The sequence below is a fragment of the Rhea pennata genome, chromosome 2 (genome assembly GCF_028389875.1).
Source record: "Rhea pennata isolate bPtePen1 chromosome 2, bPtePen1.pri, whole genome shotgun sequence".
NCBI lineage: Eukaryota > Metazoa > Chordata > Aves > Rheiformes > Rheidae > Rhea > Rhea pennata.
This window is the reverse complement of record NC_084664.1, coordinates 6,488,070-6,513,364: the sequence shown is the minus strand read 5'-3', so window position 1 is coordinate 6,513,364 and position 25,295 is coordinate 6,488,070. Positions and strand designations below refer to the sequence as shown.

The 25,295-nt window shown below is 34.3% G+C and overlaps 1 protein-coding gene across 1 annotated transcript in view; it reads left to right on the top strand.

Moving 5' to 3' along the window:
* The window catches only part of TTC21A (tetratricopeptide repeat domain 21A), a 38,731-nt gene that overhangs the window by 1,435 nt on the left and 12,001 nt on the right, over positions 1–25,295 (top strand). Inside the window, exons 3-23 of the mRNA XM_062570856.1 lie at positions 2,347–2,460; positions 4,280–4,446; positions 6,687–6,809; positions 7,318–7,475; positions 8,561–8,645; positions 9,559–9,657; positions 10,261–10,456; positions 12,329–12,426; positions 13,220–13,420; positions 13,689–13,818; positions 14,375–14,532; positions 15,376–15,585; positions 17,032–17,270; positions 18,726–18,798; positions 18,989–19,099; positions 20,781–20,919; positions 21,132–21,134; positions 21,245–21,348; positions 22,681–22,869; positions 23,896–24,006; positions 24,751–24,832. Coding sequence (XP_062426840.1) covers positions 2,347–2,460; positions 4,280–4,446; positions 6,687–6,809; positions 7,318–7,475; positions 8,561–8,645; positions 9,559–9,657; positions 10,261–10,456; positions 12,329–12,426; positions 13,220–13,420; positions 13,689–13,818; positions 14,375–14,532; positions 15,376–15,585; positions 17,032–17,270; positions 18,726–18,798; positions 18,989–19,099; positions 20,781–20,919; positions 21,132–21,134; positions 21,245–21,348; positions 22,681–22,869; positions 23,896–24,006; positions 24,751–24,832 — 2,790 coding nt within the window. The remainder of the gene's footprint in view (positions 1–2,346; positions 2,461–4,279; positions 4,447–6,686; positions 6,810–7,317; positions 7,476–8,560; positions 8,646–9,558; positions 9,658–10,260; positions 10,457–12,328; positions 12,427–13,219; positions 13,421–13,688; positions 13,819–14,374; positions 14,533–15,375; positions 15,586–17,031; positions 17,271–18,725; positions 18,799–18,988; positions 19,100–20,780; positions 20,920–21,131; positions 21,135–21,244; positions 21,349–22,680; positions 22,870–23,895; positions 24,007–24,750; positions 24,833–25,295) is intronic.

Here is a 25,295-nt window from a genome sequence, read left to right as displayed (position 1 = left end):
GAATTTCAAGAGCCTTTTTAAATAACTTTTTCAAGTGTTATCTCTAAGATGGGATTGCAGATCTGTGCATAGTTTTTATTAAGCATGTGGTAGAAGAGTGGAAGTGCATTAAAGTGTTCAGAAAAAGCAGTGTTAAGACATTTTTCTGTGTTTCCTGCTACATATATTTGGGAACCTAATTGCATAATTACAGCTATTACAGCTTCTCTTAAATGACATAGAAGTTCTTCAGGGCATCTTTTATAATAGATGGACCAGTGAAGACCTGTAATATTCACTGTCTTGTGAATACTTCTGTATTTACTTCTGATGTCACTTCTACAAATAACAGAAATAGTAAATCTTTCTTCAAACATAACAAAAGTAGATGCCAGGGAAGAGAATCTGATCACAGTTCAAAAGAAGAATGTAGGAAATGCAAGACCATAGCAAAAAGGCTACAGGAATTATTTGCATTTGTGGTCATTGTGGAAGGTAGTGAGGAAGTTCTTATGTCCAAACATTTTTGTAGGGTGCTCGTCAGAAGACCTGTCTTAAACTGAGGTGAGGGTCAGGCAAAATGAAAAATAAGATAGATAAATTAGATGGTAAAAATGAAAGTAATTAGATGGTATTTACCCAATCATTCTAGAGGAACTCAGGAATGAGATAGCACGCCTACTAACAGTTATTTTTATCTTTTTGCTCATTGGCTCCAGGGGACTAGAAAGTAGCAAATATGATCCTATTTTATTAAAAAGGATCATAGTAGAGATTTGGAAGGGGAGGCCCGTCAAAGTAATAGAAACTGTAATGGATTATAGTTTCAGAGGATACCACAGCAAGTATTTTTATTCTTGGGGGGAATCAGCATGTTTTTTATAAAGGGACGTCCTGTCTCACAGATCTATTGGAGTTCCTAAAGGATTTAACAAACATACAGAAAGGAGGGATCTTGGCTGCTTAGATTTCCAAAGTTCTTCCTCAAAGGCTTTTAAAGAAACTAAGCAGCCATATAGAATGAGAAAAGGAAGATCTTTAGGTAAGCGATGAAAAGAAAAGAAACAGAAGTAAATTATCAGTTCTTGGAAAAAGCTCATCCATGGACTCCAGCAAGGATGCAGTTAGCCCCTGTTTTTCATCATACTCTAAACAATGTGGAAAAAGGGTAAGCAGTGAGATGAAAAAATGTACTGACGTTATGCAGTTATTCCAAATAGTAAAAATAAGGAATACTTGAAAAATTGCAGAAGGATCTTAGAAGATTAAATAGGCAATAAAACTACAGATAAATTAAGTGTAGATAAACATAAGATGACACATATGGGGAAAAATCCTAACTAATTCTATATATGAAATGTTGGGCTTTAAGCTGTTCATCAACAACCTGAAGTGAGATGTTAGGTTTAGAAAGTGTCAGTTCAGAAATCAGTAATAACCAAAAAAGCAAAGCCAGTGTTAAGAACTGTCAGGAAAAGAATGGAGTCCAGTACATGCAGAGGACTTCGTTAAATTACTTACAAGCTCATAGTTTTTCCACATCTTGTCCTCCTCTTTCAAAAAGATAAATAGTGGAAATAGGACGGATTGCAAAAGGAAAGCAAGAATGAATAAAAGTAACACTAGTTACCTTATATGGAATGCTTAAGTAAAAATGTTTATTTTTTCATTTGGAAAAGAAACAATCCAAGAGAGGATGTGCTATAAAATTGTTAGTGACATGAATAGGGTAGTCAGGAATTGAGTATTTGTTCTCTTTCAATTTAAAAGCAAGGGGGAACATTGAATAAAACTACAAGGACACAGATTCAAAATAAGCAAAAGGAGGTGATTTTCCATATAACAAGTAATTGAACTGTGCCACTCTCTGCCATGGAAAGCTGTGATACTAAGAGTTAGTGTTGACCCAAGGAGAGATTTGGGAAGTGCATTGAAGGAAAATTTAAAGTGGGCCACTAACTACACAGAAAACCAAAAAGAAATTTCCTGAGCTGAAACTAGCTGAAGGCTGGGAGAATACGAGGGAAGTGTCATTTATACTTTCTCTCAGTCTTAGTCTTCACAAAGTGCTTGGTCAGAGCTCCTATTGCAGTCAGGGTGAGGTAGGTATATCTTTGGTCTGACCCTGTATTTTGGTGCTCATGTCCCTTGAGTACTCCATATCATTTACAGCTCTGTGTAGTTTACCGAGCTCTCGTGGAAACGTGCATGTGCTGAGATAATAGCTTATTGTCTTTCTTTCAGCATACAAATGAAATAAATGCCTGGTTAGGCTGTGTGTCAGAGCTCATCTGTACAAATAACTTTTTTTTTTTAAGGCATTGCTAATAACATCTGAATCAACAAAAATCTGTGTTGTCTTTGCAGGTCAAATACAAGATGCTATCCTGCAGTTAGAAAATGTTAGAAAGAACCATTCTGATGTGTCATTGTGCTGTCTTTTGGCACTCATTTATGCACACAAGAGGTGTAAAAATATAGGTGAGGGTTTTTTTCCATGCTTTTAGGTGTTATTTGTCACAGACTTTAACAGTCAGGAACTTGATGATGGCTTAGTCCAGTGTTTCATCCATTTATGCAGATTAAATTAAGACTTGTAGAACAAAAGAAATGTACAGTTAATTTTATAAGTGTGGGTATGTTGTAAGTACTATTTAACAACTGCAACTGTTGCCTAATTTGATAAGTAGAATAGTACCAAAAAAAGTGTTGCTATCTGTAAAATTGTGCAGGACCACTCTTTTGCAGCGTATTTTCTTTAGAAAATAACTCAGTGAGGAGGGGAACCTCATGAGGTTCAACAAGGGCAAGTGCAGAGTCCTGCACATAGGGAGAAATAACCCTAGGTACCAGTACAAGCTGGGGGCCGACCTGCTGAAGAGAAGCTCTGCAGAAAAGGACCTGGGAGTGGTGGTGGACGACAAGTTGACCGTGAGCCAGCAGTGTGCCCTTGTGGCCAAGAAGGCCAATGGTCTCCTGGGGTGCATTGGGAAGAGTGTTGCCAGCAGCTCGAGGGAGGTGATCCTGCTGCTCTACTCAGCCCTGGGGAGGCCCCATCTTGAGTCCTGTGTCCAGTTCTGGGCTCCCCAGTACAAGAGAGACATGGAGCTACTGGAGAGAATCCAGCATAGGGCTATGAAGATGATGAGAGGGCTGGAGCACCTGCCCTATGAGGAATGTCTGTGAGAGCTGGGCCTCTTCAGCCTGGGGAAGAGAAGACTGAGGGGGGGATCTTATCAATGTGTACAAGTACCTGAAGGGAGGGTGTCAAGGGGACGGGGCCAAACTCTTTTCAGTTGTCCCGTGTGACAGGACAAGAGGCAATGGGCAGAAATTGAACCACAGGAAGTTCCGTCTGACCGTGAGGGGGAATTTCTTCCGTATGAGAGTGACGGAGCACTGGCACAGGTTGCCCAGAGAGGTTGTGGAGTCTCCTTCTCTGGAGATCTTCAAGGCCTGCCTGAATGCAACCCTGTCTAACATGCTCTAGGTGACCCTGAAGAGGGACTAGGTTGGACTAGATGATTTCCTGAGGTCCCTTCCAACCTTACCGATTCTGTGATTCTATGAACGCTTAATGCAATGCTTACATGTTCAGTTTGCCAACTTTTAAGGAACTTATATTTAAGGACTTCAAGGAACTAAGAGACTAATAAATTATAAAACAACAGGCATTGCATAAGGTAATTCATAGTGATCCTATTATGAAATTTTCTTGAAGAGAAATCAACATTTTTTTTTCATGTAGCTATCTGAGATAGATTCCACACTATGCTGAAGATTTATCTTGATCAGCTGTCTAGGCGTTTCCAGAACATCAGCACAAGAGTATTTCGGATACCAGAATAAAACTAACTAGTTGCAGTAACTGTTTTCTTGTATTACAGGTGATAAATTTTACATATGGAAAAATCCTGAAAGGCAGAATAGTTACTGCATGAATTAAAGCAACTCACTGTTCAGCAGCAGTTAGGACTGAGCTGAAGTCCCATACAACATGATGAGTGATTCACCTTTTATGTCAGTGGAGAATTGTGTGTTAATTTTCAGTATGCCTTTGTGCAAAAATAATTCCAATTTAAAAGATACAACTTCTAAAGAAGAAAAGCTTACTAATTTACTTTCCAATTTGGCAAATGCCAGTAGCATTGAACAATTTTGATTTAAATAGTGCTAACAATCTGCAATGTTACCTACCTGTGCAAGCTTTCCAAGGATTAGGAGACTTGTTTAATTTCACTGTGTTTATCATTCTTATTTAATATTTAACACATTTAACACTTTGAATATTTGTTTTTAGATCTTGAAGCTGTTTTAGAGTTGAAAAACAAATTAAAGGAAATGAGGAAGAATGGAAGAACTAATGAGTTATATTATGCAGGAATGTTTTTGTGGTTAATAGGTAAAAATGATAAAGCACTTGAATACATTGACAGAATGCTGAAAATGTCTTCTGGATCTAGAGAGGTAGTATATACAAAGTATTTCATGCATAGAAAGACATAAGTTTTCACGATTTAAAAAGATCATCAGACTTTTAGTCAAATACAGTAAAATGTAAATATGTAAATTTATTTTATATATATATGTGCATCTACATTATATGTTCTGTTTAGTATAAAATCTGGGAAGATCCATTTATTTCTTTTTAATTGATATGAGTCTTTCCTCACTAATGGATTGGTGAGGAGGATTTTTTTTTTTAAACTGTGGCTAAAAAAAAATGACATGTTTTCTGTAAAAAGCAAATGCAACAACACTGGTCAGGTAGTAAAAATCTTTCATCAGATCTGCTTATATTTGGTTGTAATGTTGGAGTTACTTTGATGTAATTATATGCTAGAGGCAAGGAATTTGGAATTAAAAAGCTTCCTGAACAGATTTTACAGACTAATCCACTGAGAGGGAAAGCCTGACCTAATGAGAAAAAAGTATGGGGTGTTTAAGAAGTTGCAAGACTTTTCTTTCCATTTATTTTTCCATGATTCTACCTCTCTCATGGATTTTATTATAAAGCAAATAGTCTGCATTTAAAAGACTTTCTGAAAATACTGGAATGGACTGTCTGGTCACATCTGTGACATTATACAAAGGTTACCTACCTGCACGTTGATGTACAAGGTAGCTACTCCATAACTAGTGGATGAAAATCCTTGAAAAGTTTCCAAGTAGTTTTGAAATCACTTTTTTTAATTTAAATCTTCTAATTGTGTGCTAGACACTGAAAATAGGGTTGTGTTATTGTCAGTAAATGGCCAAGAATTGTATTTTTTGATGTTCTCCAAAATACTTTGCCAAAAGAGGACTTTCCACTTATAATAACATATGTGATTAAAAAACCAACTAATTGATGATGATAGGTTAAAAACGTGTCAATTTGCAGTTTGTTAGAAATATATTCTATTTCTAATATATTAGAAATATATTCTAATTACGTAGATACTAAGCCATTTGAAACAATGCAGTTTTATGTACTTTTCACACAATTACGTGAGCAAAGTGTGTAAAACATGATTCAGTTGCCCATGCAGAGGTGTTCAGTATTCTTCTAGGTGCTCTGTCCTTCCTGGCCTCTAGTTGATGGTTCAGAAGAGAATGGTTCTCCTGTAGGCTCTGTGTCAGACTGCCAACGCAGTGAGCATGTGTTAGATGTTCTGAAGCATTTTAAACAGCAATAGAAACCCATGTTTAAGCAACTGAATCACTCCCAAAAGAGTTTGAAAAGCTATTCTGCTGCCAAAAGATCGGTTTATACTTTAGTGTGCTGATTAACTCTTTACTCTCCATTGACTGTATTGACTAGATCTTTTGCATTGTAATGGAAGCTTAGACAGCTACCTCACAGGTAGTAACCTAATTTTAGTGGTCTTAATTAGTGCGTTGAATTCCATCACAGCTGCTAAGTGGGGATAGAAATCTATTATATATTTATTACTAATCATTAGGCCTAATAATCAACAGGCATATATTTACTTTACAATAAAGGATATTAAAAAGTGGCGTAAGCAAGTACATTAAATTGTTTTAAAAAGTAAACACCTGAATTTTAAAATATCTATAAGAAAATTTAGTTGTTCATTATTTTTAGTTAATATAGTATGGTATGCAGTATAGTAGATCTGTAAGTAATATTTTAAATGATAGTCTGTGCACTAGAACCTCAGTTTCTACAGTAGTTCTTCATGCCATTAACTAAGTATGACTTTGTACTACATACTTTAGGTAGGACATGTACTTCTGTCACTGTACAAAGTTTTATGCTTTTAGCATTCTGTCTTATATTGATTCCACAAATAACAAAGATTGAATGTAATGACTAACTTCCTTCAAATATTTACTATAATGTTGTTTGGAAATGTTTTAGTCTTTTCTTAGAATCCAGGTGACATAACAAAGGAAGTTTGAATGGCACTTCAAATGTTTGACTGAAATTATTTGGTTGAGAACTTACGGATTTCCTTGGTGATGAAAATACATTTGTCTCAAGAAAAATCTCTCAGGAAAGATACTTTATGATTAGGCTGTGCTAGGTATTGGTGTAGATGGTAGCAAGTGTTTCTTTGTGTGTTTTGTGCTTTTTAATAAAAGTCAAAGATACCTTTTGTTTATATATCATAATTTCCAAAAAAGTATTTAAGACAAGGTATTTTAGCATCTGTTCTGATACCAAATTCATCTGATTCTGATCTTTTTTTTTTCCATTCCAGGGTCTTGTGCTTAAAGGTTGGATATATTTTACATCCAGTAAACAGAATGCTGTTAAGAAATCTATTAAATACTTTGATGAAGGGATTCAAGACACTGGTGACATATTTGGGATTATGGGAAAGGTAGAGCTGCTTTTGTGTGACTTTCTTTTCTAGTTTTTAATTCATAGTTATGGCATTTCATGTGACTGACGGAGCAGAGAATCTCCTTCCCCAAGTGACAACTCATAGCACTGTAGAGTTCTTTTCTGTTCTTTGAGAGTATAAGACTAGATTTGCAGTGATGTTTTAAATATCAAAAAATAATTTGTAAAAAAATAAGTGCCTAATAAGCAGGATACAAATTCCATTGATTATAAATTTCTGCTTTCCTTGCCCCAACCATGAAAGTGGATGGATGAAGTAAGCTACAAGGGCCTCTGTCATCTACCTGGACTTTAGTCATTATGATATTCTTTCTTTGTGGAAGATTCAGAGGCCTAGCATTTTTCATTATTCCTTGCCAACTCTTTGCCAGTTGAAATAACAAAGCAAATGTTAATGAGCTTGTGGTTTAGTAATTCTTTATTGGTGCATTGGTTAAGGTTACTAATTTTGGATTTTAATGGGATGATTTCTGTTTCTTCTACAGGCAAGATATTTTATGATGCAGCAAAATTATTCAGCTGCTCTGGAAGCTGTTAATCAAATAATAGTCACCTTCACTGATTTCATACCAGCACTCATTCTCAAAATGAGGCTGGTTTTGGCTCAGCAAGACTGGGAACAAACTTTAGAAATTGCTGAAAGGTAGGAGATGACTGAACTTTCTTTTAAAAACATTACCTAATTCTTTTGAACTAATACTTTTATTTCTAGAGATGTATTCTACTTTTATTTATAGAGTTTTATAGATTGGAAGGGACTTCCAAAATCATCCAGTCCAGCCTCCTGCTCCAAAGCACATCCAGCTACAGCAAGTTATTCAAGACTTTTTCCACTTGAGTTTTGAATAGCTCCAAAGATGCATATACAGTTGCTGTACAGTTGCTTGGAGTTATTCCATGCCAGATACAGGACTTTGCATTTGTCCTTGTTGAACTTAACAAGCTTTCTGACAGTTCACTTTTCCAGCCTGTCTAGGTCTCTCTGAAGAGCAGTCTTTTCCTTCAGCCTATCAACTGTTCCCACTAATTTGGTATCATCCACAAATTTAGTGGGAGTACACTCTATCCCATTATCTAGGTCATTGTTAAAGATACTGGATGGTATTGACCTGAGGCATGCCACTTCTGCCTGAGGCCCTGCAGGCCAGTGCCAGGCCCCTGTGACTGGGCCACAGGCTCAGTGCCAGCCTCTTTGTGGCTGTGAAGTGACTTATGCCTCTGTGCCTAATAGGGCAATGCTAGGCCCCTGGCTGCTGTTTCTGGTTGTGACAAGACCTCTGCCTGAGGCCCTAATTGCCAGTGCTGTGGCCACTGCTGCTGCTGGTGGCTGTGCCACAGTGCTGATAGGCCAGTGCTATACGCGGGCTTATGAGGTCAACCAGCTGGGCCCTTTTTGCCCCTTACAGATTACTGGTTTTCAAACTCATTATTTTAGAGCAACGTAACATATTGTAAGTAATTTTCTCAGATGGTATCTCAAAACTGATCTTTTTCTTGACATTTAAGTGTAGTTTTATGGCATTGAGTCAGTGATGTTTGGCATTTGTCTCTGATAACTCAAATTATCCTCTGTGTTAAGGACCCAGTTATGGCCATTCTTTGTTTATCACAAAAGAAAACTTAGAAGCAATTAAACCTTAAAAAAACACAGAACAATACTGAATGTATAGGCACTGTACTCTGTTCGGCTATATAAAACTTGTCACTAACATATAACTGTTTTCTTAGAATCCTATGCAAAGATGGGGCCGATATAGACGGACATCAGATCCTTACTGTAAATTATCTTTCAAGGCTTGGCAAGTGGAATTCTGCAAGTATTATTGAACATTTTGCCAGTATATGAAATACAAAACTGAGACACTGGATTTTTATGTTCCTTAAAATTGTCAGCATTCTTTCTTTCTACAAAGCAGTATGAAGTGCAACTAACCACAGATAACATGTAAAATGTCATAAAAATTCAAAAGTATGTTTATATACTTGTGTTCTATGGTGTCAGGATCATGCTGTTTTAATGATTTGCACTAGAATGAAGCCTGAGAATAAGGTTCACCTGTTTCAGCCTCATCTTCACTTTTTCTTTTTGATTATTGAAATGTAAGGAAAAGGTTAGGTGGTCTGTTCTAGAGTAACAGATACCATCATTTTTAGGGCAATAAAATGAAATGTATTTTACCTTTTTATCAAATAAATTAGTATTAATACTAGTCCTATTACAGTATGAGTTAGTGTCCTAAACAAGCACTATGTCTGTCACAATACTGTTTTCTTTGAACAAATGATTTCTGCAATTAGCAGCAGTGTGTGATGGAAGATACATAGTATTGTAAACTTTCAGCATTTTATTCTAGCAAATATATTCAGAGAGGTTGCATAGCATATGGTTAAACTATGCATGCTTGGTTAAACTATGATGATACGGAATTGTGATGAGCATTCAAGACACTTACACATTTCTGTGAACATTACTACTTACATAGTTTATTACTATGGAGCCCTGAGCTACTAAAAAAACTTATAAAAGGCTTATACATCTTGTCTTCTAGCTGGCTGGTAGAACATTTTGCCATTCCCTATATAATTGCCAGCACAAAAATGTACAATTTATTTCAGTAATCAGAAATTATACTCTATATGTAAAAAGAAAAGATATCAATAGAAATTTTATGTAGGAAAAATAGTATCTGAAGTATTCCCATAACTCTGATGCAAATCTTCTTCAGGCTTCACTTCAAATTCGAGATTTTATTCATTCTCTGAATACTAAGGAACCTCAAAATGCAGAAATACATCTTCAGAAAGCACGGGTAGTTAGTAGATTGGTAAGTATATTTTTGTATGAAAACTATTAGCAGTTTTGGCTGTGATTCATCTATCTAAACAGAGGCAGAGGCAATACACTAAGATATCTCAGATGGTGCTAGGTGCATATAAATTGGCAAAGAAATTTCCGTCTTCTATGTCTGAAATAACTGCCTCTAAGACGAAGTATTAGTATTAAATGACAGTTATTTTCTAGTCTGTATCATATTCAGTCATAAAATAATTTATGCCATTCATACCACAGTAAAAGAGCATTTTTATTTATATCCTACCGGTAGTTTACTCTAGATTTTATGACTTGATTCATATTGAAATAAATGCTTAGAAAGGTTATCTGGTTTATTTGGCTATTTCTTGTGTGTTTTCAAGAAAAAATGATGCCATTATTGAAGTCAACAGTAATATTCTCTCTGATTTTAGAGGTGTTATGTTTTTACTTGATTTTGAAATTTTTAACAAATTCTAATTTGACTATGTTTATATATGTGTTTACATTCCTTGTTTTAAATTTAGCATTTTCTGTGAAACTTCATTTTTGTGTATTACTTGATTTTTTTCTATCCACTTTTCAGTAGATTTTGTATTATGAACTTTGTTTTTAGTGTGGAAAAAATCAGCAAATCTTGCAGCAAATATATGGATTTATTGAGTATTCATATGCTGAGTTGGCTTCACCAGATGCATGTTTTGCTAATGAGCTGGGATATCAACTAATTCTTCAGGAGAAGTGGAAAGATGCTTCTGTATGGTACAGAAGAGCCATGGAGATAGATGAAACTAGTATTGATGCAATGACAGGTAGTTTTCTTCCCAAAGTATGGTTATTTTAAGCTCTTCGGAACAGAAGTTCTCTCTTTGTTTGAAAAGTGCTAGTATATTGTGGATGCTACTGAAAAACATAATACTCTAATACATGGGCTTCTCCACTAATTCAAACTTAAAGACATTACTGGATGAATGCATCAAGGCTGAGACAGTAATGTTAATCTTTCTCTTTTTTTATGTTGGCTTAGATGCAAAACCCTTTTGTTCTTGAATGCCACAAAAGGGATTTCTGGGGAGCCTAATGTCATCATGACGGTAGAATTGGAAACTAAAGTACTTACTTCTACTAAATAGCATGTGAATCACATTTTTGGAACCTCTACCCTATGGTACAGTAAAGCAATTGGAAAGATTACATGTATTAAAAAGTTAAAGCGTTTCTTAGATATGAACTGTGTATTATTTTTGTCCGTAAAACAGAGTTCCAGAATGTTTATATGTTTATACATGCTCTATTGTTGGCATTTAAACCGCTTTCAAGTGTTAGGAAAAAAAAAAGTTGCCTTTTTTTGCCCCTCGGAAGCAGTGAGGAAGTGAGGATGTGTCTGCTTTGAACACCTGAATATCTTCTCCTGAGACAATGCCTACTTCATCACAAAGCAGGAGATCCCTATCACTTTCACCATTACAGAGAAGGGAATGAAGAACTGGAAGAGTGTTGGCCTTGTGGCATATATATACCTGTCCCAGAGCTAGTTACAGTTACTCCTGCTGCTGTTGTCAGTACTGTTTTGTGCAATTTAGTTCTTTCTTTAGTGATGCTTGAGTAAACAGTTTGGGAGCTTCAACTGTAAAAAATATATACTTCTAGGTGGGCTAGTGGTTGTCTTTGAAACACTTAGTTACTTTTGACTTAGAGTGCCTTTTAACTTCTTGCACATGGTTAACCATTTTCTTTTCCTCCTTTCTCATCTTAGAGTGACTTATTTTAAACAGGGCTAGCGCTAGCATTCGTGTTTATCAAGGCATTTTCTCTTCTTGTACTTTAATGTACAATGTCCTTAATGTAGTTTTCCAGTTTTTTAGATGGAACTTCTGTTTGAACTTTTTTTTATCTTATGTTTTATTTTCTGATGACATTCTTGGCAGCCCTTACTTATATTTTGTAGAATCTGTGCAATCTAGCTATCAATTAAAATGTCACTTTTCATAAGGATAAAATTGTATTTCATCTAATTCTGTATTTCTGTCCAAAGAAGTTTTAGACTTTCCGTGAGACAACTTGCAGAGAATGTTAATAAACATTATAGTAATGTTTACCAATGTTCTTTCTCTACAAGACTTCATCTTTTCCATAAGTAGTCTCATTTTTTTCTGTATTAGCAGAAATTTCTCTTCAAGATAGAAGTATTTCACAGTGACCAAGATGGTTTATGTTTCTTACTGAAAGTGCTGGAGTCCAATCTGTTTAAACACAGGAGTTTTCAAAACGAGTATCAAATTATATTAGAATTTATTTTGAATTAGATAAATCAGCTGGTTATGTTGAAGAACCATATTTATTTAAGATGTTGGATTTGTGTGAATTGTATGGCCAATCTTCTTTCACAAAGGCAGCGTTGTTTACAATTGTGAGTCTATACCAGGGAAAAGAAATAAGTAGGGAATGAGGTTTCTCTCTCTTGAGGCTGACGGCTGAGGTATTTAAAGCTATATTGATATATGTATTGTCCAATAGACAGATTTCTTGATTTTCTTTCAGATATCAGGATATACCAAGAACATGATCCATGTAAAGGAACCATACTAAAGGATCACAAGTTATGCAAAATAAGTAATGATTAAATGCTCTTTTTTACTGTAGTTCTGAGCACTTGACATGTGCTATGTTTCTTTTTATTGTAGGCATTATTTGGTGCCAGGTGCTGGAAGGGAAGCTAGAAGAAGCAGAGCACCAACTGGAATTCCTCAAAGAAGTTCATCAGTCTGGTGGAAAATCTCCAGTGAGATATACAAACATATACAAGCATTAGCTCTTTTTTGTTCTCTTTTATATACATGCAGTAGGTGCACTACACACATTAAAAAATTACAGGCAAATTTTGCTCAGTTTGTGCAAATTGAGCACAAACTGAAAACTTTCAGTGATGATCTCTGTACCCAATCATAAAATGTGTTAAATCTAATCTGCAGAATAAAACTTCTCAGTGTTATCCCTTTCCTTTTTCTCTATGTAGTTTGTCTCGCTGAAGGAAAAAATTGGTGAATCTTTCGGGATATTCTCAAAATTGCCAGATTAGGATTCTTTCTTCAATGGAAAATCAGCTACCACCCAGTGTAGCTCATGAAAGATAAATGCATTTTATGAAATGAAAAGATAGTGTTTAGCAAGAGTGCTGCAGTTTTTTGAAGCAAGTTCTGAATAGTTTTAAATGGAATCATACTGATATTCAAAATATTGAGTATTCAAGCCATTGTTCTACATAAGCAGATGCTTGACTCCTGATTTAGATGTGTCTTATGTTCCCATTATACTTACTTAAATAAGAGCACATAACAATATGAAGTGAAGGGTGTTATAAGAGATGTATAATAAAATGTTCAGTAAATATTCAATACATAGATGAGAGGTGAGAACTATTGTGTTAGCAAAATAGAATAGTTCAAATGCTGTCTTCACACGATCCACGTTTGCTGTGAAATCTGTTAAAACCATTTGCTGGTTTTCTAAAGCAGAATATTTATTTGTTCATTGCGGTAAACACTGATTTTTCAGCTCATATTTTTCTCTTACAGATTCTAATCTATCTTCAGGCAGTTATTGCTTCAAGAAAAAGAAAAAGTGAAAAGATTGTCACCGCTCTATTGAATGAAGCGGCAGAACTTCATTCTTCTGCTTTGAAGGGCCTTCCTCTGAGCATGGAATACTATGAAAAACTAAATCCCGTGTTCCTGATCAACATTGTGAAAGAATATTTAGTCTTCTGTCCCAGACTAGTGAGGAATATTTTAAATGAAACATTTAATATAAATTTATTACTAGTTTGTATATGATCATGTTGTCAGAACTAGACAGTCTAGACCTAGTCTATCATCTCCAATATTTCCATAAATTTTATATATACTAATAAAAACTGTATATGAAGAAGGAAAATTAGATTCCACTTGAGGTAGATACTGCTTTTGAAAGTGTGTGTCATGCAGTACAGTTGTGCAAATGTGTGGTAATGTAATGAAAAAAAGTCTTATTTCTAATTTTTCACAGCCAATGTCACCTTACCAGATCATTTCCCCTCTTTTTAAACAAGTAGCCCTAGTTTTGTATCCAGTGGTTAAAGCTGCTCCTGGGATGTTGGAACCACTTTATTTAGTGGCACAATTGAAATATTTATCAGGTAAGCCAAGACCATATTTTTCACATCCAAAAAGGAAAAGAACTCTCTAAAATTTTGAATTAAATTAATTGAACTGATCTTTGAGACTGGCTTTATAGTCTTCTTAAAAAAAATGCCTTGTATTCTCTGTATTTTTCTCAATTGGTAAAATTAATTTCTAAATGTATGTAACCAAAGCCCCAAACAATTAAATGGTAAATATTTTAAAATAAGTGTAGTGACAGCAATGTGACATGAGACAGACTTCAGGAATGTCAAGATGTCACAGTAGAAATCATCTGTGCTTCTCTTTTAGTCACTAAACATCATTGCTATAAATAAATAACTTGATGAGATGGAAGTTGGAAAGTGTTCTGTCACAATATTATATTTTAATTATTCTTGTGATGATTTTATACTTAGTTAAAAGTGATGGCTTTTCACATATCAGGTACAGTAGCATAACACATATATACATTATACAAATGCTAAGTTTGCTCTATAAAGAGAAGCAGCTTAGTTTGCTCTGTAAAGAGAAGCAGCTTATGACTGAATTAACAAGTCAGCTCCTTTTCAGGAGAATTAGAAAATGCGCAAGGTATATTGCAGCACTGCATCAAGTTGGACCCTACATCAGCAGATGTTCACCTTTTAATGGCCCAGATCTATCTATCTCAAGGAAACTTAAAAGAATGTTCCCATTCACTGGAGCTGGGGGTTAGTCATCATTTTCAGGTGAGAGTGATTACAAAATCTTAATGCTGAAAATATTTATTTATAATTCACTATGTAATGGTATTTATACATTAATCTGTTATACATATTACCAGAGCAATGTACATGACACTCCTCAAATAGCATTCATATATCAAAAAGAAAGGCAAATAAATTGCTACCAGCTCTACTATTAATATATCTGTATACCCGTTTGTTTACTTTTGAATGTATCTGAGAAAGTGGTATTTTTTCTGGGAGTGCAGTGTCACAGCAACAGAGGGGAGATTCATCTTACCTAATTTAAGTCACTAAAATACATTAAATGTATAGCTGAGGTTTTCTAATTAATCAGTGAAGAGAGACAAACACTGTCTGGGGATATTCGTCCCACTTGTTTTAGGCATCAGTTTAGGTGTAGGTGCTTTAGGTACCTTATAAAGCGTTTGCCATTCTACACGCAACTTGTACAGAACTTGGGCCACACTGGAAGTTCGGTTTTTAGACAGCCATTTTTAGATGAGATGAATGCCATTCCAGAGGTATGTAGGGATGCCATTTTCATGTTCCCAGTTGTTTTTTTTCTTAGAGACTGAAACCATTCTAATAGTAAGTTTTCGACAATTAAGATACTGGGACACTTCTAGTTTTATTTTCAGATGAATATTTATGAGTAAAAAGAAGTTTGTCTGTGTCTGTTTTAGGCTTTCATGTCCAAGGAGTTCCTATGTACTGTAATGATTCTTTAGTAAATGTTATTTATATGCTGAGAGGAGACTGAGTAGATTAACAAATGATGTTTTGGTATTAAAATAACTGAATTTCTATCTTTACCATCCAATGTATATTTGCTGGTTTAACTAGATTCGTGATTATCCACTGTATCACTACATCAAGGCTAGAGCACTGAATAAAGCAGGAGACTATCCAGAAGCTATAAAAATTTTGAAAGAGATTGTCGGTTCACATGTGAAGAAATACAGTAAAAGAGTCTGTGGCACTAGGTCAACAACCAGTGAATGGGCATCCATTTACTTAGAACTTGCAGAAGCTCTTCAACTAAACGGAGAACTAGTAAGAAATTGAATATGCTTTTTTTTTTTTTTTTTTTTTTTTTTTTTGGAAGGAAAGCATGATTAAAAAACTAGTTTTCACTATGTAAACTCTTTTAAGATTATTAGGGTATTGTGAAATTCGTACATAAGAGGTAATACTCCTAATTTGAAAGTTTTTGACAATTCACCCATAGCAGCTTCTCATCAAGCAATCACAGTGGTCCTGTTTCTTAGAAATACAATTTCTCCTTTAGTAGTATTCTTATTTCCACCTGTGATACGATAATCATTGAGTTATGTATGTTAACACTTTATATCAGTGTGGGGGGGAAAGTTTATATGACAGTTTTGATCAATCCTAATAGAAATATATTTTCCAAACTTTTTTTAGTCTAGAAATATAATAACTGGAGAAAGATTAATTATTTGTTTTTGTCTATCTTTTTTCAATCCTTGTATCAGCAATCTCCAGTATTTTTTTCTGTCTCCTTATGCAGTTTTACTTAAATCCCTGCAGGAAATGCATGGTTCTTTTTTTCTTACATTTTTCATATCTTGTGTGAAAAGATCTTACATAAGAGGACTTATATCTTTATATGTCCACTTCTTCACTGTATATAATATATTTCACTTGCTTTTCATGCTCATTTTATCTTTTTGAAATTTGTTTGTATTTAGGTTTTAGTTTACAAGGATAGTAGAATTTCCCACTTTCAGACATCAGTAATAGAACTAAAAATTGTTTTTGCCAATCTAGCAGCTTTATAACTATATTTTTCACTGACTAAGTGATTTATCAAAATCAGTCAGCCCAAATTAAAACATGGAAATGACTACTTCATTTATTCGATGTAAATAGCAGAAAAGTTCTGGAATGTGTATTGTGGATGTATAGGATACAATATTCTGTATATACAATTAACAATAGATTAAATCCCAAATACATTGTTAGAAAATTGCTGAAATAAAATCTACATTTTGTAACGATTCTTTTCTATTTCATTAGTAAAACACACATTTTCAAATGCTAACTTCTTTCAGTTGCCAGAAATGATACTGGCTATTGTCAAGCTGCAGAACAGTGTTTTCCAAAGAAGGAGTTGGAACTCCAAGTACAAGCTGACTGAAATGCAGTTGTTTGGGCTAATGAGGAGGACTGAGTCTCCCTTGCTCTAAGGGAGCTCTAAAACCGAAAAGTTAGAACATGGCTCAAGGAGCTTCTAGCTTATAAAAGGCGAGAGGTAAACACAATAAATAGGTAGGATAATAGATAAATAAACAGATATGAGTGAAAAGCAAAATCACAAAACTTAGTTAATTTATTAAGGCTTTAGTTTAACATGCAATTTAATGTCATCTAAAAATATTTAATTAAGCCCGTTTGCTTAAAATATAGCTATGCTTTCCACCAATTTAATTCCATTAACATTTTTTTATTTACTTTTTTTTTTCTGTACTATTTTAGCATGAAGCCACTAAGATCCTGCAGGATGCTACTAATGAATTTAGCGGAACTTCAGAGGAAATTCGTGTCACTATTGCTAATGCAGATTTGGCGGTCCATAAAGGAGAAGTGGAAACAGCGCTCAGCATGCTAAGACATGTCACACCAACCCAACCATATTACATTGAAGCTAAAGAAAAGATGGCTCAGATATACCTTCATATGCGAAAGGATAAGAAGCTATACATTGCATGTTATTGGTAATATTGTTTAAAAACAATGCAACTGAACTGTTTTAATTTTCAACCACTAGTCAGACAAATTTTTTTCCTAACACAATTCTAAAACGTCAGTCATCTGTTTTAGAAACAGCATCAACTTCAATGATTTGTTAAAGTAATATATTCTTTTTTTTTTCTCCTTATGAAAGGAAAAAAAATGCTAATATTCTTTACTAAACCAGGGGAACTTACCCTATAAATTGTCATTTTGCTTTCGGTAGTGTTGCTGATAAAGTTAGCAGTACTCAGAGTAAGAAGGGAGGGTACAATATTTAGAAGTTTTATTTAAATAAAATGTATGTGATAAATGATTCTGAAATAAGTGATGTGCTCCAGTCATAGAAAAAATTGTAGCAGAGATTTAAACAGCGTGAAGGTTTCTTGGTTCACAGTCCTGTTTTTCATTCAGACTGTTTGGCCTTTTTCTATAATGTAAAACCATTTCTGTGTTAAATAAAACAAGTAGAAATTTAAACAATTAAGTAAAATTCTTTAGTTTAGAAACAGAAAGATTATCTCAGTATTCTAAACCAACAATGAAATAAGTAATAAATTAGACAAGCATTTGCCTAACCTTTTAACTACCTCAGCAGTTTTTATGAAATAATCATCCACACAAGTTCTAAGATTTAGAGTAACACACTAAGTAATATTATAAATATTATTTTTCCTGTATATTTGGAACTAAAAGTTGTCATTTGATTTCTAATTTCATACCAATAAATACAGTTATATAAATTATTCTGTATTTAGCTTTTCCTCAAAAAAGGGAGCATATTTCTGACATAAAACATTTTGTGTAATTTCTCTACTGTGTTTTCCACTACCACACATCTTCCTGTTACTTATATAGGTAAGCAACTGAGAAATATTGATAATTGATTATTATTTCTGATCACTTACAAACTGTCTTGCACTCTGCTGCTTACGTTTTTACCTCTGGTCATCTCCTTATTTGTTTATTTTTATTTTTATTTTTTTCATTCCTTTGGCCTCTTGGATGATCACTTCTTTCAGCAAAAAGCTGCCACTTGCTATGTATTTGTAGAGCATCTTGTACAGTAGTGGCCTAACTGGCCCCAAGAATGATTAAAATGCAAGCGTTGTTCAGAAATCTGTAGCTTCTGTTCTTCTAAACAGTAAGCATATTCTGCAGTTATGTTAGTGTGTCCAGCTTCCTACCCCAGGTGTAAGACCTGTCATTATCTTGCAGCGTGAACTCAGACTTAAAATGTTAAGGACTGGAATAAACTGGAGTCAGTGGAGCTACCCAGATTTATATCTGCTGAAATTCTTACTGTTTATTGTGTTGACAGAAAATACTTCATTTCCAAGACAGTATATGGAGTTCTAAAAATACTTTTCATATGTTTTATTGTAACATTTAATTGTTCTTCTATGATTTTAAGTGTTGTTCTTAATTTTTTTTTTTAGTGAAATGTGCGAAAAATTTCCGGGTCCTCATACTAGCCTCCTCTTGGGAGATGCATTCATGAATATTCAACAGGTGAGTCCAAATTTATTCAGTAATTATACTATATTTAAACTAGCATTTCATCACTGATCTGGATTCAGTGATAATCATAGTAAAATCTAGCCACTATATAATTTGAAAAAAGTGTAATAGAATCACTGGTAAAATCTATTTAAATTCCAAAATTAATCATGGGACTAATTCTCTTTTCTGTCACTCTTAGCCAGAGGAAGCTGTGAAAATATATGAAGAAGCCCAGAGGAGGAATTCTTTAGACTCAGTACTGGTCAGAAAAATTGGACATGCATATGTGAAAACTCATCAGTACAGCAAGGTCTTAGGCATCAAATTTCTGTTTTGTTTTTCTGGTATTTCTCGAGTGATTTAATTTTTCCTAAGTACAAAGAAAGGGTAACAATGAATGACATCTTTGAAAGACTATCTATATATAAATTCACCCTCTAGGTATGCTCTTGCCATTGTGACCAGTGAATGTTTCACTAGTGTAATCTCTACAACATACATCTGAGTTTCACCTGCCTTCTTGTGCTTTATATGTTAGGACAGAGCATGCCTGGAGTCACCTTATTTCTTCTAAACTTTCTTGGAAGATATGTTGTTTTATAGTCAGAGAACCTCTTCCTCTGAGGTAAATCTATGCCTGCACAGTCTTCATTTTCTTCAATCTTTTGAAGTTTTAATTTCTCCCAGTGTTGTTATATTCTTGGTCTCCATATGTTAGGAGGTTTTCTCTGAAAATGGAAGCATCGGTCACACATTACCTAAGAAAAACAAATGCTGTAAATCTGTTCTCACTCAATGTGCTTGTATTATCTGGGAAAGAAGCATATACTAGGCAAGTACTCACTTTCATTTCACACCAGTATGATTAGGGAATCCCATTCCTGGTATCATTTTCAGATCCTAGATACTGAGGGCATCAGGATTTGGCACCTTTTATTCAGAATGCAGCACCCTAGCTTTGCATCAGAAAAAACGTTCAAATCCAACCATTATGATTATCATAGGGCACACCTCCTTAGAAAATCGAGCACCAGAAGATGTTCTTTATCCTCACGTTTTTTTCCGTCACAACTGTGCCAAGATCTCCTAGCCTATTGCAGATACTATGGAGGCTTGAGAGTGAATTAGCTTTCCTAGCAATAGTCAGAGGAGATTCAATGAAAAGTAGTACAAAAATTTTCAGTCTTTGCTAACATCTTTGCCTACCTCAGCGTTAGTAACTAATATAGGCCAGAGCCCATTATGACCATTTGGTTGACTAACACAACACCACATTGTTCAAATCCACAAGTCTGATCTCTTATTCTCAGAAATAGGAAGGCTGCATTCAAGCTGCCTTCTAGGAATGGTCTCTAGTCTGTGCTAACCCCCAGACCATGGCCAGTAATTCCTTCAAAATTATACTGATAAATTAACTACTGCTAGGCCTTAGGCCTGTAATTCTGTCATCTGCCTAGTGAAATTGTTAAAATGGTCTGTGGCCTTACACAAAGTGGCATTCTACTCTGCTGTTTCCAGGCACAATAGACCAAAGACCAGTGTCTGAAGGTGTTTTGTACTTCTGTGTGTGAGACTAAGAGTATTTAATATTGTGAAGACATGCTTCTTCATGCCTTTCCTGATTTCGGTGTTAGAGAATGGTCCTTGACATGTGAAATTTACTGATGATCTACATCATGATTTTGCAACTGAGAGAGAATAGTGAACGGTGTCAGGTAGTTTCTGCCGTAAGAACACATGTAAAAGCAGAAGGGAAATCATAATAGGGAATGCCTCTTGGAACACCACTGGAATAGAATTTTATTTAGCATTAAATGACTAAGTACAATATGATGGAACATAATATGCAAAATATTTTGAAGTACTGTGATTAATGGATTTGTTGACGTCGTAAATCACAGAGTGTTTCACTAGTGTTTCATAAATTTTTCATTGTGACCTATCATAATTACATATTTAGGATCCTCTTTTGAAACTTTTTCATTTTTTAGGCTGTTAATTATTACGAAGTAGCTGTAAAGATGAGTGAACAAGATTTCTTGTGCCATGACCTTGCTGAACTCCTCCTCAAACTTAAGAAGTTTAAAAAGGCAGAAAGAGTTCTGAATCAAGCTCTCGACCATGACTTTGGTACTGCAGTTCATCATTTCTGCAAAGCTTGCTATGTATAATATTGAAGTCTTGAATGATTTGCAATAAGTCTTGAACAATTTACAGTGCAATACATTAATTTATTCACAAATCATTATCATAGGCTATATGCATTCACAGTATTTCAGTAAATATTTACATTATTTGCAGGACCAGTCTCTACAAAGTCCATAGTTGCTTTTTTTCACAAGGTAGTGAATAATACAAATATTTCACCATCGTCAAATATTAATTATTTTTACTGGTAGTTGGTAAATATGATAAAGAGAGAAGTTATATTAAACTGTTGGTTTTAATCTTACAGTTAATGACTTGACTTCTATGATAAAGGATGTCAGGAGCCTGATTTTGCTTGCAAAGGTTTATGAAAACATTGAAAAAGAAGAAGTTATTACAACTTTGAACAAGGTAATTGCTAAGATGGCATATGATCTATATGGTGTTGGATATCTTTGTGGTCTTGAATATCTTTCCCGATAATTTCAGTACCCCTAGTTTCTAAGTTGCAAGGTTTTTTTCAGAGCTGTTGGCATCTTTAACTTCTGTTATTTTAAGTAGGTTATAGGTATATGGTTTTGAAAATTAAGCCATTATTTCGTAGCTCTAAAAATTCACAGTGCTCCTCAGTGAATATAGAACATTGTAAATTTGGGGCATATTTATGGCTTTATATGTGCATTTATATGTACATTTATACGTATCCCTTTGTAAATTTTGTTAGGATGCTCATGTACATTTATTATTTTAAAAAGATCTTGAACTATTTGACAGTGAGTGCCCTGAGTATCTGCTGCCTTGAGGATTTGGGTCTCTAAAACTAAGGAGAACTTATGTGGTAGTTTCTTTAAAGATTGTTTATTTCATTTCATGCTAGAAAGATACTCGTGAATCTATATGAACCTACACATAGGAACAACACCATCCAAGACACCATATTAAAGTCCGTAAGCCTTGGGGTGCCCTACTGAAAAGGGGTAAATTCTATATATTGAGAATTATCTCTTGGTATCTAAAAAGCAGGGCTAAAATCAGTACTTAATCTCAGCAACACTGGAATTCATAGCCACATTTACACCCATAAGTCTCCCCACATAATGGATTGGAAGTTAAGCATTAAGATGGAAGATTTTATTGAAATGAATTTAAGAAAATGGTGTGCAAAGAAATGGTGAGAATGATCTAAACTATTTACTAGTAAAAGCCCTTATATCTCACTGGTAGTTAGGTATCTCTCTTTAACTGTGATTCCGAGTCATGCATCCTTATTTGAAATTAGGCATGTAAAGCAGATAATCTCTTTCTCATGGAAGAACACAGGGAGAAAGAGCTAGCCTGATATATGCACTTTTATTTAAATATGAAACATATTTGGAAGAAAAAAAAAAGAGATTGACACTGTAATCCAGTGGCTGTGTACTCCTCACAAAGCACAAGTCAGGTTTGTATCCCTACTCTAGTTAAGATTTATGCAAAATAGAACAGCTTCAGTGGGGAGTGACTGAAAGATTTATCTTGTAATACCAGTAGTCTGGTGTTAATCTGGTCATAGGAGAGTTGAATTCAATTCTCTGTTTCAAAACAAAAAAAGGCAATTTAAAGACAGATGTCCATGCTTCAGGTGGATGCCAAAACCATATACAAACACAACTGTCTGTCTGAACTGCTCTGAAAAATTGTCAAAAAGTTTTGAAATTACTAATTTATTTTCATGAGTCTCTCTTACTCTATTCATTTCTACAGGCGTTCGAATTGCAACAGAGAATACTGAAACGTATCCCTCTGGAACAGCCTGAATCAGTCCCTTCTCAGAAGCAGCTGGCAGCACTGATTAATGTCCAGTTTGCTGAGCACTACCTGAGTCAGAAGGACTACGTACAAGCTGCTAAAAGCTATAAAAATGCATTAACTTATACTCCAGCAGATAGTAAAGTAAGCATTATTTTAAATGCAAAACAATGTCTAATTGGGAGTATTTTTATACACGTTAAATGAGAAAATTTGTTATGTTAGTGTAGTGTTCTTAAAAAATGTAAAAAGGAAATATTTACTTAGCTTTCAAAAACAAAAAACTATCATGGGTGAATCATTGAGTCATATTTCTGATATTTGAATGAATGAACAGCCAAAAAGAAACATGAACACAGAAGGGAAATACGTTCATGTTAGCCATTTTTTTTTACTTATTTAATCACACAGTAGAATGTATAAAATTGGAAAATGTTTAAAAATACATATGTAATGTAATAAATCATCAGAAGAGAGTCTTATATTAAAAACGTAAACACCAGGTCATACTTAAAGGAAAATCCTGAAGTAGGTTTTCCTACTAGCAGTAAAAGCTAGTTTTTTAAAGCCCATAGAATACTGGTTTCGAAAAACTCCCATTTACATTTTGGAATACTTGATTCTCAGGTCAATTAAATAGCAAAACAAACAAATAAACAAAAAGCATTGAATTAGATGTGAATTCCAGCTACGCTTTTAGTGGAAACTAATGATATGCAATGTACTACAAGCTTTAAATTCTAGAAAGCACATGCAACTTCATTTAAATAGCAATGCTCTTAATATTTTCCTGAGTTACACTGATTTTCAAAGAATGTCCATCTTCTGTTTGTATATACTCAATTTCTTCCACATTTCCTCTACTTCTTTATTCCTAATAGAAAAAATGTTAGTCCTATCACTTCAGATAATTAATACTACACAAGAAAAATCAGTGAAGAGTTTCTTTTACTGAATATTCATAATTACTCAAATCCTGAGATAGATATTCTAATAGAGGAATCTATCTCTGAAGTAACTATAAAGTTAGATTGGAATTGTAATAGAAATATTTGATCTAGTCTGTATATATCTTTTAAAGTAGAACTCAATAGAAGGAAAGAAAGAGGCTCCTGATACTAATTAAAATTATTACCAAAATACTTCACTTTTTAATTCTTAATTTCTCAGATAATACTGAAATTGGCTCATCTTTATTTGGAAGAAGAAGATCTTGATTCATGTGAGTATCAGTGTGCCCTACTTCTTCAAGAAGACAAGTGCAATGAACTTACAACAATGGTATGAACTGACATTTAATCATTGATGGTCAAGATCCAGTAACTGTTTTCTCAGTCTACACGGGAGCATACTATATTTTACATAAAAGTAATAATAATGAAATTGCTGGCATGATAGTTTGTCTTCACTAATTTTTTTCCAGAAAAAGAAGGGAGGTGACTGAATGATGGAAATTAGAGGTCTGTATCCCCAAAATATAGTGTACCTAGGACAGAAAAAATGTTAACTCTGTATGTACTTATGAGTGGTGAAGAAATGTTTGCTTTTAGTTGGTAATTGTATGCCAGAATGCTGATGTGATTAGAGCGTGGTGCTGATAATGCCAAGGTCACGGGTTCAATCCCCATACGGGCCACTCATTTGAGGGCTGGACTAGATGATCTCCAGAGGTCCCTTCCAATCTTACCAATTCTATGATTCTATGCTGATCCATTCATTAGAATATGATACCTACAATGAATTTGGACCTTTCTTCCTAAAAAATTGAAATGTTCTGTGTGCTTTTCAGGATGGTAATTATTACTTCTTTTATTATATATTCTGATAATATTTAAAATAAATACATTAGGAATATTCTTTAATGTCAGTTCATATGTATGGAGTCTTATTTTTGCATCTGGCTTTTATTTTTACATATTTTTGGCTTTTCTCTTTTACAGAAAGCTAAGATAGTTTTGCATTTCTGTTCCTATAATTACAAATTTAACTAGATAACTTTTCTACAATATTTTTCTTCTTTGTTAGATGATGGCAGATATCTGGTTCAGAAAACAGAAGTATGAACAAGCCATAAGTCTTTACCAGAATGTTTTGGAAAAATCACCAGGTATATAGCATTAATTAAGCTTGGGATTTATCTGTCTGTTCAGATTTTCACTCTAAATTTTAAAAAAGCGAGTTCATGAAAATATAAGAACTCTATTTTATTAATTTAATCTACAATATTATGAGTCCCCTTCTGAGTAAAAGTCTATATTCTCATGGTTTTTTCTAATGCCATACGTAAAAATATGGATTGTTCTGAAGCTTTCTGAAAGTGCTTTCTACTCCAAGAAGCTGAAAACAGTAATATGTGAATTCTCTTTTGTAGCTATGTGGCTCTGCCATTTTTTCTTTTAAAAACCTTAGCCTCTTCCCAGTCCATTGGGAGTAGTATTGCTATAATTCACTAATTATGGCCTCCAGAACAATAACAAAACATTCTTCACAGTTTCAATTAATAATTAAATTTGACAAGATTTGGAGGAATCTGAGTTATTGTAACATAGAGATTAAATGTACTTTATTAC